This window comes from Arachis duranensis, chromosome 2, assembly GCF_000817695.3.
Source record: "Arachis duranensis cultivar V14167 chromosome 2, aradu.V14167.gnm2.J7QH, whole genome shotgun sequence".
Lineage (NCBI taxonomy): Eukaryota > Viridiplantae > Streptophyta > Magnoliopsida > Fabales > Fabaceae > Arachis > Arachis duranensis.
The window spans coordinates 32,755,640-32,767,682 of record NC_029773.3 but is presented as its reverse complement, the minus strand read 5'-3'; the positions used below and the strand labels follow the sequence as shown (position 1 = coordinate 32,767,682).

The following is a 12,043-nucleotide window of genomic DNA, read 5'->3' as shown; positions in this document are numbered from 1 at the left end:
AAAAATTTTTATGAAAATTCAAATTCTAAAATATTGTTTGAGAAATTTATATTTAATATTGAGTATTTTTGTTCCGTTTTTGTTCGGTTTTTATCATGTATTTTTTTATTTGTCAGTTTTTTACTCTTTTTAAAAAAATTAAATTCTATATTCATTTTCTGGGTTATGCCTTTGCTCTCCGTTGCTCCTCACCTCCATCTCTCTCTTCGCCTTTCTCTCTAAAATCTCAGAACTCCGAATTGCTCCCTTTCACGCACCATAGCCCTATTAATTATTATCTCCTTCTTTGGTTCCAGGTTCGTGTACCCTAATTTGTAACCGTCTAATTCGACGCCGTTTTTTTTTTCCTAATAATCTATTTTGCGTTTGTTCTCGGAGCATTTCATCTGAGCCATTTCTTCGATTTCGATTAGTGTTTCTCCGGGGGAAACCGTTGCCTGAGATCTTGGTTTTGATTTCGGACATCGAATTTTTTCTCTGCGGGACTTGGGTTCTGCTTTTTCATGCAATTTGCGTCATCGAGCTGGCTCTTGCCGTCATGTTCGTGTTTTCGATTTATTTTGGGCATGTCTCTATTTTTTCTTCATTGGTTTTCGCTTTAGTTATTGTCAACTTTTTAATTTCTGTTTTAGGGTTTTGTTCATGGGTTTTTTTCTTTTTTAATTTAATTTTTTAGAGGTGGGTTTTTGGGTTTATTAGAAATGTAAGTTTTAATTATTATGTTTTGGACTTTGAGACATGAGGGGGAAGGTACCACCCCGTTCATTATCTGATGTTTATCTTTGGTGTCAATTGATGAACTATTGGAATTTGATTTTTTTTTTGTTTTAAAATTTTTACGCTTCTTTCAGTTTATCGTGACAATGTGCCTTGCTTCTGTATTTGTTATTTAATAATCGTTTAATATATAGTAGGACTTTCTCTGATGTGGTTGAAAAGATTAGCCTTACGTGTTTGAGTGATTTAATTATTGAGGAATGATGTATGAATGCTTCACTGTGTTGTAATGCGATTTGGGGTTTGAGGGGCTAGGTTTGATGCATTATTTGTGTTCTTATCTGACAGCTGTTATAAGAGGAGTGTTAAGGCAATAGTGCTTGATAGGGATGGCTGGGATTGCTATTGAGGAACCTGGAGTTGGGAAGTCCGTGGAGGGAATGTTAAGTGGGCAGCGATGTCAAACTGGGGAAGCACTGGCTGAGTGGCGGTCTTCTGAGCAGGTGGAGAATGGAATCCCCTCGACTTCACCCCCTTATTGGGACACTGATGACGATGACGATGGTGGTGAATCTATAATTGTCAAAAATGTTACTTTTCTATTGTTGATGAAATTTAAATTTAAAATTTTCCTTCTTTACAGGACCAAAACCGTCTGAGTTATATGGAAAATATACATGGAAGATAGAAAAATTTTCTCAGATTACCAAACGGGAACTTCGCAGTAATGCATTTGAGGTTGGCGGCTACAAGTGGTATGGTGCTTTCAATAAACTTACTGGTCTCAATGTGCTTTAGCGCTTAACTATCTAAATTTGTTGACATCATTTTAATTTAAATCTATCTACGAATATTTATAACAAGGTAATCAAAGATATAAACTACCCGTATAGCACTAGGGATTTCAACTGCATGTGTTGAGAAGGCTACAGGAAAGTTCATACCTCACTGATGGAAGGTGTTGACGTTGAAAAGAAAACTATACTAGTTTGCGCTGCTTTCTTCCTATAAGTTGATGACTGATATTTTGTTCGTAGTAAATTAATAGATTAACATATTCAACCGAATTTAAAACCAAGTTGCTTGCTGCTTAGAGCCTCATGTCTGACAATTACTGATTCCTCACCCTTTTCATGTTACAATCGCAATTTATTGTTTCCTTAGGCAGTCCTTATAATGTGAAAAAGCTTGCCGTCGCTGTGTACGGTGTACATATCAGTTTAGTTTTTAACCTAATCATGATGTGGTGTGACAGGTATATTTTAATTTACCCACAAGGTTGTGATGTCTGCAATCATCTCTCTCTGTTTCTTTGTGTTGCAAATCATGACAAACTTCTTCCAGGTTGGAGTCTTCTAGACTCTTCTGATTTCTTTGATGATTGTTAATTTTACCATCATCAATCGATCTGATAGTAATTGATTTTGTTTTGCATTTTTTTTAAAAACTTTCTCACTTTTTTATTTGTAATACAGGATGGAGTCATTTTGCTCAATTCACCATAGCTGTGGTCAATAAAGACCCAAAGAAATCAAAGTATTCTGGTATGTTTGCTAATAGTAGGCTTAGCTGTCGGAGTTCACAATTAGTCTAACGTCATTGTTAAGTGGTTTTCTCTGAGTTTTCTAGATACGTTGCACCGATTTTGGAAGAAGGAGCATGACTGGGGATGGAAAAAATTCATGGAGCTCTCGAAGGTGTATGATGGATTTGTTGACACTTCTGACAATCTGATTATAAAAGCTCAAGTTCAAGTCATTAGGTACATATGATCTATTTTAATAATCTTACAAAGATGCACACAGCCATACATCATTATGTATAAATGTATATTATATAGTGCATAATCTTGACTCCATTTATTTACTTATCTAATATAAAAGATAATGAATGTAATTCTGCTAGTGACAGTATTGGTCCTTTCCAATACCTACTACAGGATATGAGAAAGCCGGCAAGAATTGTTATTGTCTTCTTCTTGTCATCTTTTTGTTGTTGTTGTTGTTGTTGTCAAATATAGGTTTTATTTGGATTGATGAAAAGCTGGCAAGAAAAGTTTTGGTCAAGTTGGTTCTATAAAAACTTCATTCTATTCTCTTATCATTTGTGAAGTAGGTTGTAACCCATGGATTGCATTTGTTGCCTTTTGTAATCCTTTAATATCTTCCATGATTATTTCTGATTTCACCTAAGTTAAACTCTGAATTTTCTGTTGAAGGTAGAGGATAACTGTTTTTTCTATGTTAGTACAGTGTTATTTTCTATTTGGTTCTTATTTCTGGATTTAACTACAATCTGCTTCAAGTTCGATGGAGTTCTTGTTATATTTTAACAGGACTCAGCTTCCTTGACCATTCTGGTTTCCTTGAATCCAAACTTGCAACATTCATATTGTTTTTTTATTTTTTATATTTTATTTTTATTTTGAATTCAAAGTTGAACTTTAATGGTTGGGGATCCCAGGGTGTTCTTCACCTTGTTACTACATTATCTCTTTTGGATTGATGAAGAATTCCATTGAGATAAAGATAGGTAATATCTTTACATGAAAATAGGAGGAAGGATGAGTGTATAGCAGCATTAGCTGTAGCGAATGAATCTGTTGAAAAATGGTAATGGCAAATGAATCTCTAGAATCTACATCATTCTAGCTGTGCATTGTTCTGGACAATCTGGGAAATAATGTACTAACAGAAGTGCAAAGTAAATTGATTGCTGCTTGTTTGTTATGTTGGTTGTCCTGTCTTGTGTTTGTTTTAAACTGAGTTTTTAGTAATGCATATGCTGGCGTCAGGTTGGATGTTGTCGTTTTGCACTTTTGCTGCAGTGGTGCAGTGCTCCTTGGAATTTTTGCTTCAGATGTGTGACCATATTTTTTTTGTTATTTATGCACAGGGAGAAAGCTGACAGGCCTTTTCGTTGCCTTGATTGTCAGTATAGGAGAGAACTTGTAAGGGTGTATTTGACAAATGTGGAACAGATTTGCCGTCGTTTTGTGGAGGAGAGAAGAGGCAAACTTGGGAAGTTGATAGAGGATAAAGCTAGGTGGTTAAGGTATTCTATGCTCTTCTGTAGAACTATTAACTGGTTATGTTTGCCTGTAATTATTATCATATCATGCTCCAAAATTTTTCCTGAAAAGGTGGCATATCAAACTATGTAGCCCATGACCATCAGTAAGTTAATACATGAACCATTCAATCATATATAAGTTATAACATACTAGGATTCAGACCCTCGAAACTGAGCAAATGTGAAAAGGAGAAGGTAATGGGGTAATCAATGTTAGATTAATAACTTCTATTGTATGGTGGGTCCTCCTTAATGATTCAAAGTTGGTAAATAACTTCCCACATTAAGCTGAAACTCACTTTAGAGGACCCAAATCCAACTTCATATCTTTGATTTATTGAATCTAATGGTAATTTGCATTTGCAGCTTCTGTACATTCTGGCGGGAAATTGATCAAGCTTCTAGGTGCCGCATGTCTCAGGAAAAGACAGATGTAATTTTGAAAGTAGTTGTAAAGCATTTCTTTATAGAGAAAGAAGTGACTTCTACTTTAGTAATGGACTCCTTATATAGTGGATTGAAGGCTCTTGAAGGCCATACTCCATCAAAGAAAGGTACGGCAAAATTGTTGGATGTTGAGGAACTGCCAGCACCAATTGTTCGCGTTGAGAAAGATATGTTTGTTCTGGTGGATGATGTTCTTCTTCTACTTGAGAGGGCGGCTATAGAACCTCTTCCTCCAAAAGATGAGAAGGGTCCTCAAAATCGTACAAAGGTGAATAATAATTTGTTTTCGTAAAATGTGATTGAGGAAGTATGCTGATGGCTGGTGATAGTAGCAATTAGCAAGTGCACTGGATCTGATTTTGTTAGTATAATAATCTGATTCTCTCTGTTATGACCCTAGATATCTTTTTAGTTATTGACCATCCAAAATGTCAAAGGCTGGATTTCAGCCATTGTTTATTAGTTTGTCATCTTGATCAAAGACACTGTTTATAGTGTTGTGTATAGGTTGCTGGTTTGGTATTCTTGGTCTTAGGATTTATGATTTTTGCTAGATTGCTGGTTTTTCATGACAAATATGTTTGCATAGAGCAGTTTACCATTGCAGTATTTATCAACATTGACAGTATAAGATCTTATCAGCTATTCCCTCCAGTAAAAGTAACTGTCTTGTTATAAATGTGAACAGAGATTAAATAAATGATTAATTATGTATGTGGATTTGCGTAATTTTGATGCATTTTACAGTATTATCTAACTTGACAAATCTTCACGTCTTTATTACTTCTTTCAACTATTCTTTCTTCTCGATAATAATAGGGATATGATAAGAAAAAAAATAATTTATCTTCTCTAGATCTTATCAGCAGGACTGTTATTTATGTGCAGAAAAGATTAACCAAACAGGATAGTTATGTTTGACTGGAGGTAGTATTTTATACAATTAGTTGTCCTATTCCTTTATCGAAGTTTTATATCATCAGGTGCACCAAATGCCTAAAGGGCAATTGATACTTTAGTAATTCTTTTGAGTGTTAAGAAACCTGGTTCACCTCTTTTGGCAGGATGGAAACACTGGGGAGGACTTCAATAAAGATTCTATTGAGCGTGATGAAAGGCGCCTTACAGAATTGGGTCGTAGGACTTTGGAAATTTTTGTCCTTGCTCATATATTCAGGTTGTAATGCAATTATATCTTAGAAAATATACTCTAAAATTTACTTATATATTTAAAGTAAGCTTAAGGGAGTATTCACACTTAGATCATTTAATGGGCAATGATCATGGTACATTCTGTTGAATTAAGAGTGAATACATACTCACGTTTTCACTTTACAGAGAAATTTGCATTGGAGGAGTGTCTTCCTTAGTTATTGATTCTTCAATTTGTCTTTATTAACTGTTTCTCTACTATTCTTTATTTTAGCTCTTGCTACCTCCTGAATTAAATTTTAGGGCTCCGCATGTAGGGGTTTGTTGATCATTCTGAAGGGGCCTGTTTAAATTGACATCACTCAGCTATGATGCTAACCAATTTCATATTTCATATATTTTCAAGTTTTACTTTCATTTTAAAATTTAAAAGTTCTTTACAATTTTGTGTTTTTGAAGAGGATTAGAGTTTCTTACGAGAGTTCAGTAACTTTCTTTTCTGAGAAGTAGAGTACATGGCTTGCCTCCCTATGTTATTTCAAATGTAATGGCCAGAACTTGTCTTGGGCATCTTCTGGAAATTCCAAGACTATTATTGATCCTATACAATGGCAATTATAATTATCAATAAGATTGTCTATTCATAACCTCAGATTTGCAGTTTAGGGTTGTCTGCAAAGACTTTTGGAATGTTTCTTCTACAGAGTAGAGAATTCTTATCTATAATATTTCAGAGGATGTGAACTGTGAAGTGAGGGCTTTTGACCTTGTTTCCAGTAGATGACATGATACTCTGTAACTAAGTGTACTATCTAATCTTCTGAACCGTATTGAGCAACGACTCTATGACTTGATGATAATGGATAACCATGGGACATGTATGTGGAACTTGATTATATGTTCCATTTGAGACAATAAGAAATGATGCGCAGCTAGCATTATATTTAAAGTCTCATATATGATGATTCGCAATAAGCTTGAGTTCAGTGGAAGCTTGTCCACTCTTGTAGTCTAATATAATTATCAATGCAATAGTGAACAAGTGCTTGTCAAAATATTTGGCAGCGCATGCTTTGTGTTCTTCATGTATGAAGTGTGAATTGTAAACACCTGGTTTTGGTAATATATAATCTGTTTACAATGTTTGTATTGCTCATTCATTTCATTGATATAATTTAGTTTTATGTTGACTTGTATCTTTAAGAGACGAATGGATTACGATGTACTAAGTAACTATTTCATTGGTGCAGCAATAAGATTGAGGTTTCATACCAGGAAGCTGTTGCCCTGAAGAGACAAGAGGAACTTATCCGCGAAGAGGCAGCATGGTTAGCAGAAAGTGAGCAGAAAGCAAAACGTGGACTTAATGATAGGGAAAAGAAAAATAAGAAGAAACAGGTTTGGCACTCATCTTCAGATATCATAAATTTGATTTTACTGATGCTACATCCTGTGTCATCTTAACAAAATTAGTTATACTAGAATATCTGATTGAGATTTGTATGCAATCATCTGATATTTCCAGTTAATAATTTATTTTAAAACTCGAGTCAAGATCAAATCTTTCTTAGAAAATGAATCATAAATAACAAGTATTATAAAATGATCACATTATCATGTTATTTGTAATGAGCAGCAGCAAAATACATTACTATTTTTTGACATTATATTGAGTTTATATATTAAATCCCATGCTTTGAATATTGGTTTGTAATGAGTTCATTTCTTGGCTTGCATGATTCAACTTTATTAATGTATTTTCTACGTGTCTTAGATCCTTCGATTCTTTTCTACATATCTTAGATCCTTCGATTCTTTTCTACATATCTTTTTTTGGGCTAATGATTTGGAAACTTGGATTATTTTCCCCACTAGGCTGTGTTTGTTTTGAGGTAACGAGACTAAGACTGGGGGGATTGAAACTCAATATCATGTTTGGTGGTCAGAGACTGGAAATAAAATTTCAGTTCTGGAACACTCAGTCCCTTCAGTACCTCTAGAAAGTGGGGACACAAGGGATTGAAATTTTTGGGGATGAAGATTAAAACTTTATTGATATTTCTTTCCTAAAATGCCCTTATTCGAAATTTTATATTCCAAGTCTGCTCCTCATAGTCCTTCCATTGCCACTCCACTGCCAACACTTCATAGCCCTCACCTCTCACCCCCCAACCTCAGCACACCTCTCACCCCCACCACCGTATCTCTGCCATTACCGAATTCCACCACCACCAACAGCAATAAGACCAAGAACAACAACAATCTCATAAACATATGTCAAAATCAGATTCAACAATCATGAACAAGAGGATTTCAAAATCAGGAAAGGAAAGAGAAGAACAGGGGGCAGCATTGGAGATCTGAGGAAGAAGAAATCTTCACCGAAGAAGCTCAACGAAAAGAAGGAACCTCTCCAATCCGAAGAAGAGGAACAGCCACAAGAAGCTGAGGGCAACAATATCACCGTTTTCAATGATCTCGTCAACACTTTCAATCTATCATCCATGGAGGAAAAAGATCCCGAAAAGGATTCAAAGATCTTAAGGAAGAAGGGTTTGGTGTATGATCCTTCTTCTGTGTTCTTCATCAACTTCGTCTTCGTCTTCCAGTGGTGTTTTCGATTTGGGTTCAACTTAGGGTTCCTCCAAAGGTTTTGTGGATGTAGGTTATGGTGAAGATGTGGGGTGCTTCAAGGGGAATACTAGTAATTTCACTTATTTTAAGGGTGGCTGCATGGGTAGGGTTAGGGTTTTAATTAATAAGGGTATTTTAGTAATTTCACTTATTTAAGTCTCTATTTTTATCTTAAACCAAACAAGATATTGAGACATAACTCAGTTCTATACACTTACACCAAATGCAATATAAAGACTTATTAAGTCTTTGTCTCTCAGTCTCAGTCTCTCTTCTAAACGCAACCTTAATACCTTATAAGCCGTTTTAGTATACTCTAATGATATTTTTCCAGATGTTCACATTCTTTTGAATTGCTTGCTTTCCTGATGTGCATGTTTTTGTGTTGGTTGGGTTTTCTGAAAGTAGTTCTTTCACTTCAGGCCAAACAGAAACGGAACAATCGAAAAGGAAAGGATAAAGGGAGGGAGGAGAGGCCAACCATGGCTGTACTTGACAAGCACCATGAAAATGCTGCTGATGAGAAAAAGGATTCTAACATGGAGGAAGTTCATACTCAGGATGAAAAGTTTGAAGCCCTGGATGTTGTGTCTGATGCGTCAGACTCCATTGATGGAGTTGGTGAAGTGCTTCAGCTTGACTCAGAAGACAGAGATGCTGGTCCTGCTAATTGGGATACTGATACATCTGAAATTCATCCTACAACTGAGGCTAGTAGCAATGGGGTAGGCAGCCTTTCATCTATGCAAAATGGAATTGCTGAGAAGAGAAGCAGTTTAGTGATGGATGACAGTTCTTCAACATGCTCCACTGATTCGTTGCCATCTGCAGTGATGAATGACCGGACCTCATTTTCAAATTACAAAGTCCAAAAGTCCCCTAGCAGGTAACCATATAGCTCATGGTGTGTTTCATGTGGATGGATTTTGATTTCAATGATTTATGCATGTTATTGATTTGGCACTATGTATCTGTAGAAGTAAGAACCAAGGTAAAACATCATGCGGTGGAGGTAGTTGGACAACTGAAATGGATAGTCAGCTATCTGGTTCCACTGCAGAGGTTGGGGACATTAATAATGCATCAGGAAGTGGTAAAGTTGGTCAATCTGAGCCCGAGAGTGGTGTTCTTTGCTTGCAGGATCGATTAAAGTGGCTTGAGAAGCATGACAGCAAGGTGGTCTTAGTTTCGAGATATCTTGTACAATTTGCTATAATTACTGGATATGTCCTGTTTTTGCCCATTGTTTTCAAGATGTCTCACTTCCTACTTGGAGAGCCAGATTGGTTTCTTCATTGAGAATCACTTCAAAAGACATTTTAAAAGATCTTGGATATGAGATGACTGCTGATCTTGTTTGCCTTATTTTGCTCTAAGTCTGGCAAAGTAATTTGATACTCTAGGGCCAAAAGAAGTTGATGATGTTTCAATATACTTTCATATCTAGAGAATGATCTACACAGGAATTGAACGCTCAACAATGATGCTTATATTTTTTTCTCTCCCATCATTCAGATGTGATTTTAGGATAGTTTTTTATAGTGCTTCCAAACCATAATTTTAGATAAATCGCATTGTATCTATGTAGCAATGCCCTAGATGCTTTATGTTGAAATAGCAGGAAACTTGATTTGAAATGGTAGTAAAAATGGATAGGTGAATTCTTTTCCTTAATTTTTGTAATCATCCCATGCTTTTTTAATCTTTTCTTTTTCCTGCTACAAACTAGTCTCATTTTCAATAGATGATTTTAATGTGTCCAATCTTATATTGAAGTATCTTTTCATAGTACTGTTGCAGTTTGAGCCTGATATTATTCCCTCCTACTTTTCTAATTGATAGGAAGACGAGCAGAGCACTGAAGAATGTATTGATGCTGAAAGATCTGTTGAAATAGAAAGCCTACAGAAAGAGAAGACATCAGTGGTGCCATCCTCACCAAGCAGTCCTCAAGGGAGCTTACTCTCATCTGTTAAAATGAAGTCAGAACACCACGCTAGTGCTACTGTAGATCCTGTTCATGTCAGGAAAACATCTTTAAGTGGTTCACAGCAAACTGACAAAGATGCATCTTTAACTTCGGTATCCCAAGTAACAATTGTGACCAAGAGAGAATTCCAGAAGACTTCACCCCCTAGATTAACTGAGAGATCAATGTCCCAATCGCCTATGATGTCACGGCCTTCAAGTGCTCCTCTAGTTCCTGGTCCCAGACCAACTGCCCCTGTTATTTCCATGGTGCAAACTCCACTACTTGCACGCTCAGTGAGTGCAACTGGTTGCTTAGGTCCTGATCCCTCTTCTGCAACTCATAATTATGTTCCTCAGTCTTACAGGAATGCAATAATAGGAAACCCTGTGGCCTCTGCTAGTCTCAGTCATTCCAGCTCCAATTCAGGCGTAAACCAAACTCCTGGTTACTCACAACCACCCCCCTTGGCATCATCACCAGTATATGTGTCGCATAGCTTGGACAAAATGGATTCTAATGCTGGCCAGTCTGCTCTTCCCTTTGGCATGATTACACAGGATATTTTACAGAATGGCCCGCAGTGGCTTGACGGCTCACAAAGGGAAGCCAGCAGGAGTATGCACTATGAACCACCTTCACGACTTAATGAAGTTCAAAACCTTGACTTCTACAGGTCGGTACACAATAGATCTCTGGGAAATATACCCGGTGAGTTCCTAGCCTGCACATCGGGGCGTCAGAGCCAAGGATTGCTCGTGGATGAGTTCCCACATCTTGATATCATAAATGATCTGCTTGATGATGAACAAAGTATCGGGGAGACAACCAGTGCAAGTTCTGTCTTCCAGTCACCCAATGATGGACCGCAGTTACTAAATCGGCAGTTCACTTTTCCTGGAGACTTAGGTACAAATGATTTGGGATCGTCAAGCAGTTGTAGGTTTGAGCGGTCACATAGTTACCATGATCCTGGGTTTCAGCAAGGTTATAGCTCATCTAGTGGGCATTTTGACTCACTGAGGGATTATCTTCCCCAGGTGAGTACACTACCATATGGAAATGGCAAGGTAGATAGGATGATGCCAAACCAGTGGCGGGTGGCTGGATCCGATCTGTCTTATTTAGGAATGAGAAATACGCAAAATGGTTACTCATACTATCAAGATTACTCAAACACGAGTGGTGTCAATGGCTATACTGTATTCAGGCCTTCAAATGGTTCCTAGAGGAAAAAGGATCAGGAAGGTTGCCTACACATTAGTAGTAAACAAAAGTAATAATGTACTTGAGGAGATTGTTGGGTTTCTTTGGATTGGAGTGAGGTTGTAATCCCTTGATAAAATATTTTGTAAAGAGAGCTGCTGAGTAATTTGCTTCCAGTTTTTATTGAAAGTAGACATGTCCTGGCTTCCCGAATTATCGTTATTTCTAAGCGTTCAAGAGTTCTGGGGTTTTGGTTTTCGGGGATGTTTAGGCACTATTACATTCATTTCGAAAATAGATTTCACGCGTTGAACTAGAGGCATCTAAATCGAAGATAAATCTGTTGTAAGCAGGCCATGTTTTTATTTGGAAGATATGCCTTGGTATTGAATGATTGTATTGTGGTAGAGTGAACTACTATTTTTATCTATTAAAGTTTAAAATATTAACCAATACAAAAAAAAAAATTTAAAATATTGACAAATTTATTCATGAATAAACAAAAATTTTGTATTCACAAAAGATAAAAAAGAGTTGTCATTTTTACCTATAGAAATTTGAAATATTAATAAATTTATCCATGAATAAAATTAACAATTGAGTATTTTTATCACATAAAAATTATTTTTGTGAGTACAAAATTAATTTTATTTATATGTAGTTAAATTGTCAATGTTTTAAAATTTTATTATTAGAAATAATAATTTATTCTGTTAGACTTTAAAAATTGATTGTAGAGACAACTTTCAAGTTAGGTCTAATGCGCAACGATGGTGCAGTAAGCATACACTTTTTTTTAGGATGCAAGGGTCTTCTTATTATTTCTGTTGATCACATTTGAAAAAA

At 36.2% G+C, this 12,043-nt stretch overlaps 1 protein-coding gene across 1 annotated transcript; it reads left to right on the top strand.

The window, feature by feature from the left end:
* The first annotated feature begins 158 nt into the window (after positions 1–158).
* Positions 159–11,419, top strand: LOC107474281 (TNF receptor-associated factor homolog 1a). Its single transcript, XM_016093906.3, has 13 exons — positions 159–296; positions 1,066–1,281; positions 1,361–1,472; positions 1,973–2,061; positions 2,193–2,261; positions 2,347–2,479; positions 3,613–3,771; positions 4,156–4,504; positions 5,301–5,413; positions 6,639–6,786; positions 8,445–8,908; positions 9,000–9,198; positions 9,865–11,419. Exons 2-13 carry the CDS (start codon positions 1,107–1,109, stop codon positions 11,218–11,220), a joined length of 3,366 nt encoding a protein of 1,121 aa, XP_015949392.1. The 5' UTR covers positions 159–296; positions 1,066–1,106; the 3' UTR covers positions 11,221–11,419.
* The last annotated feature ends 624 nt before the right edge of the window (positions 11,420–12,043 follow it).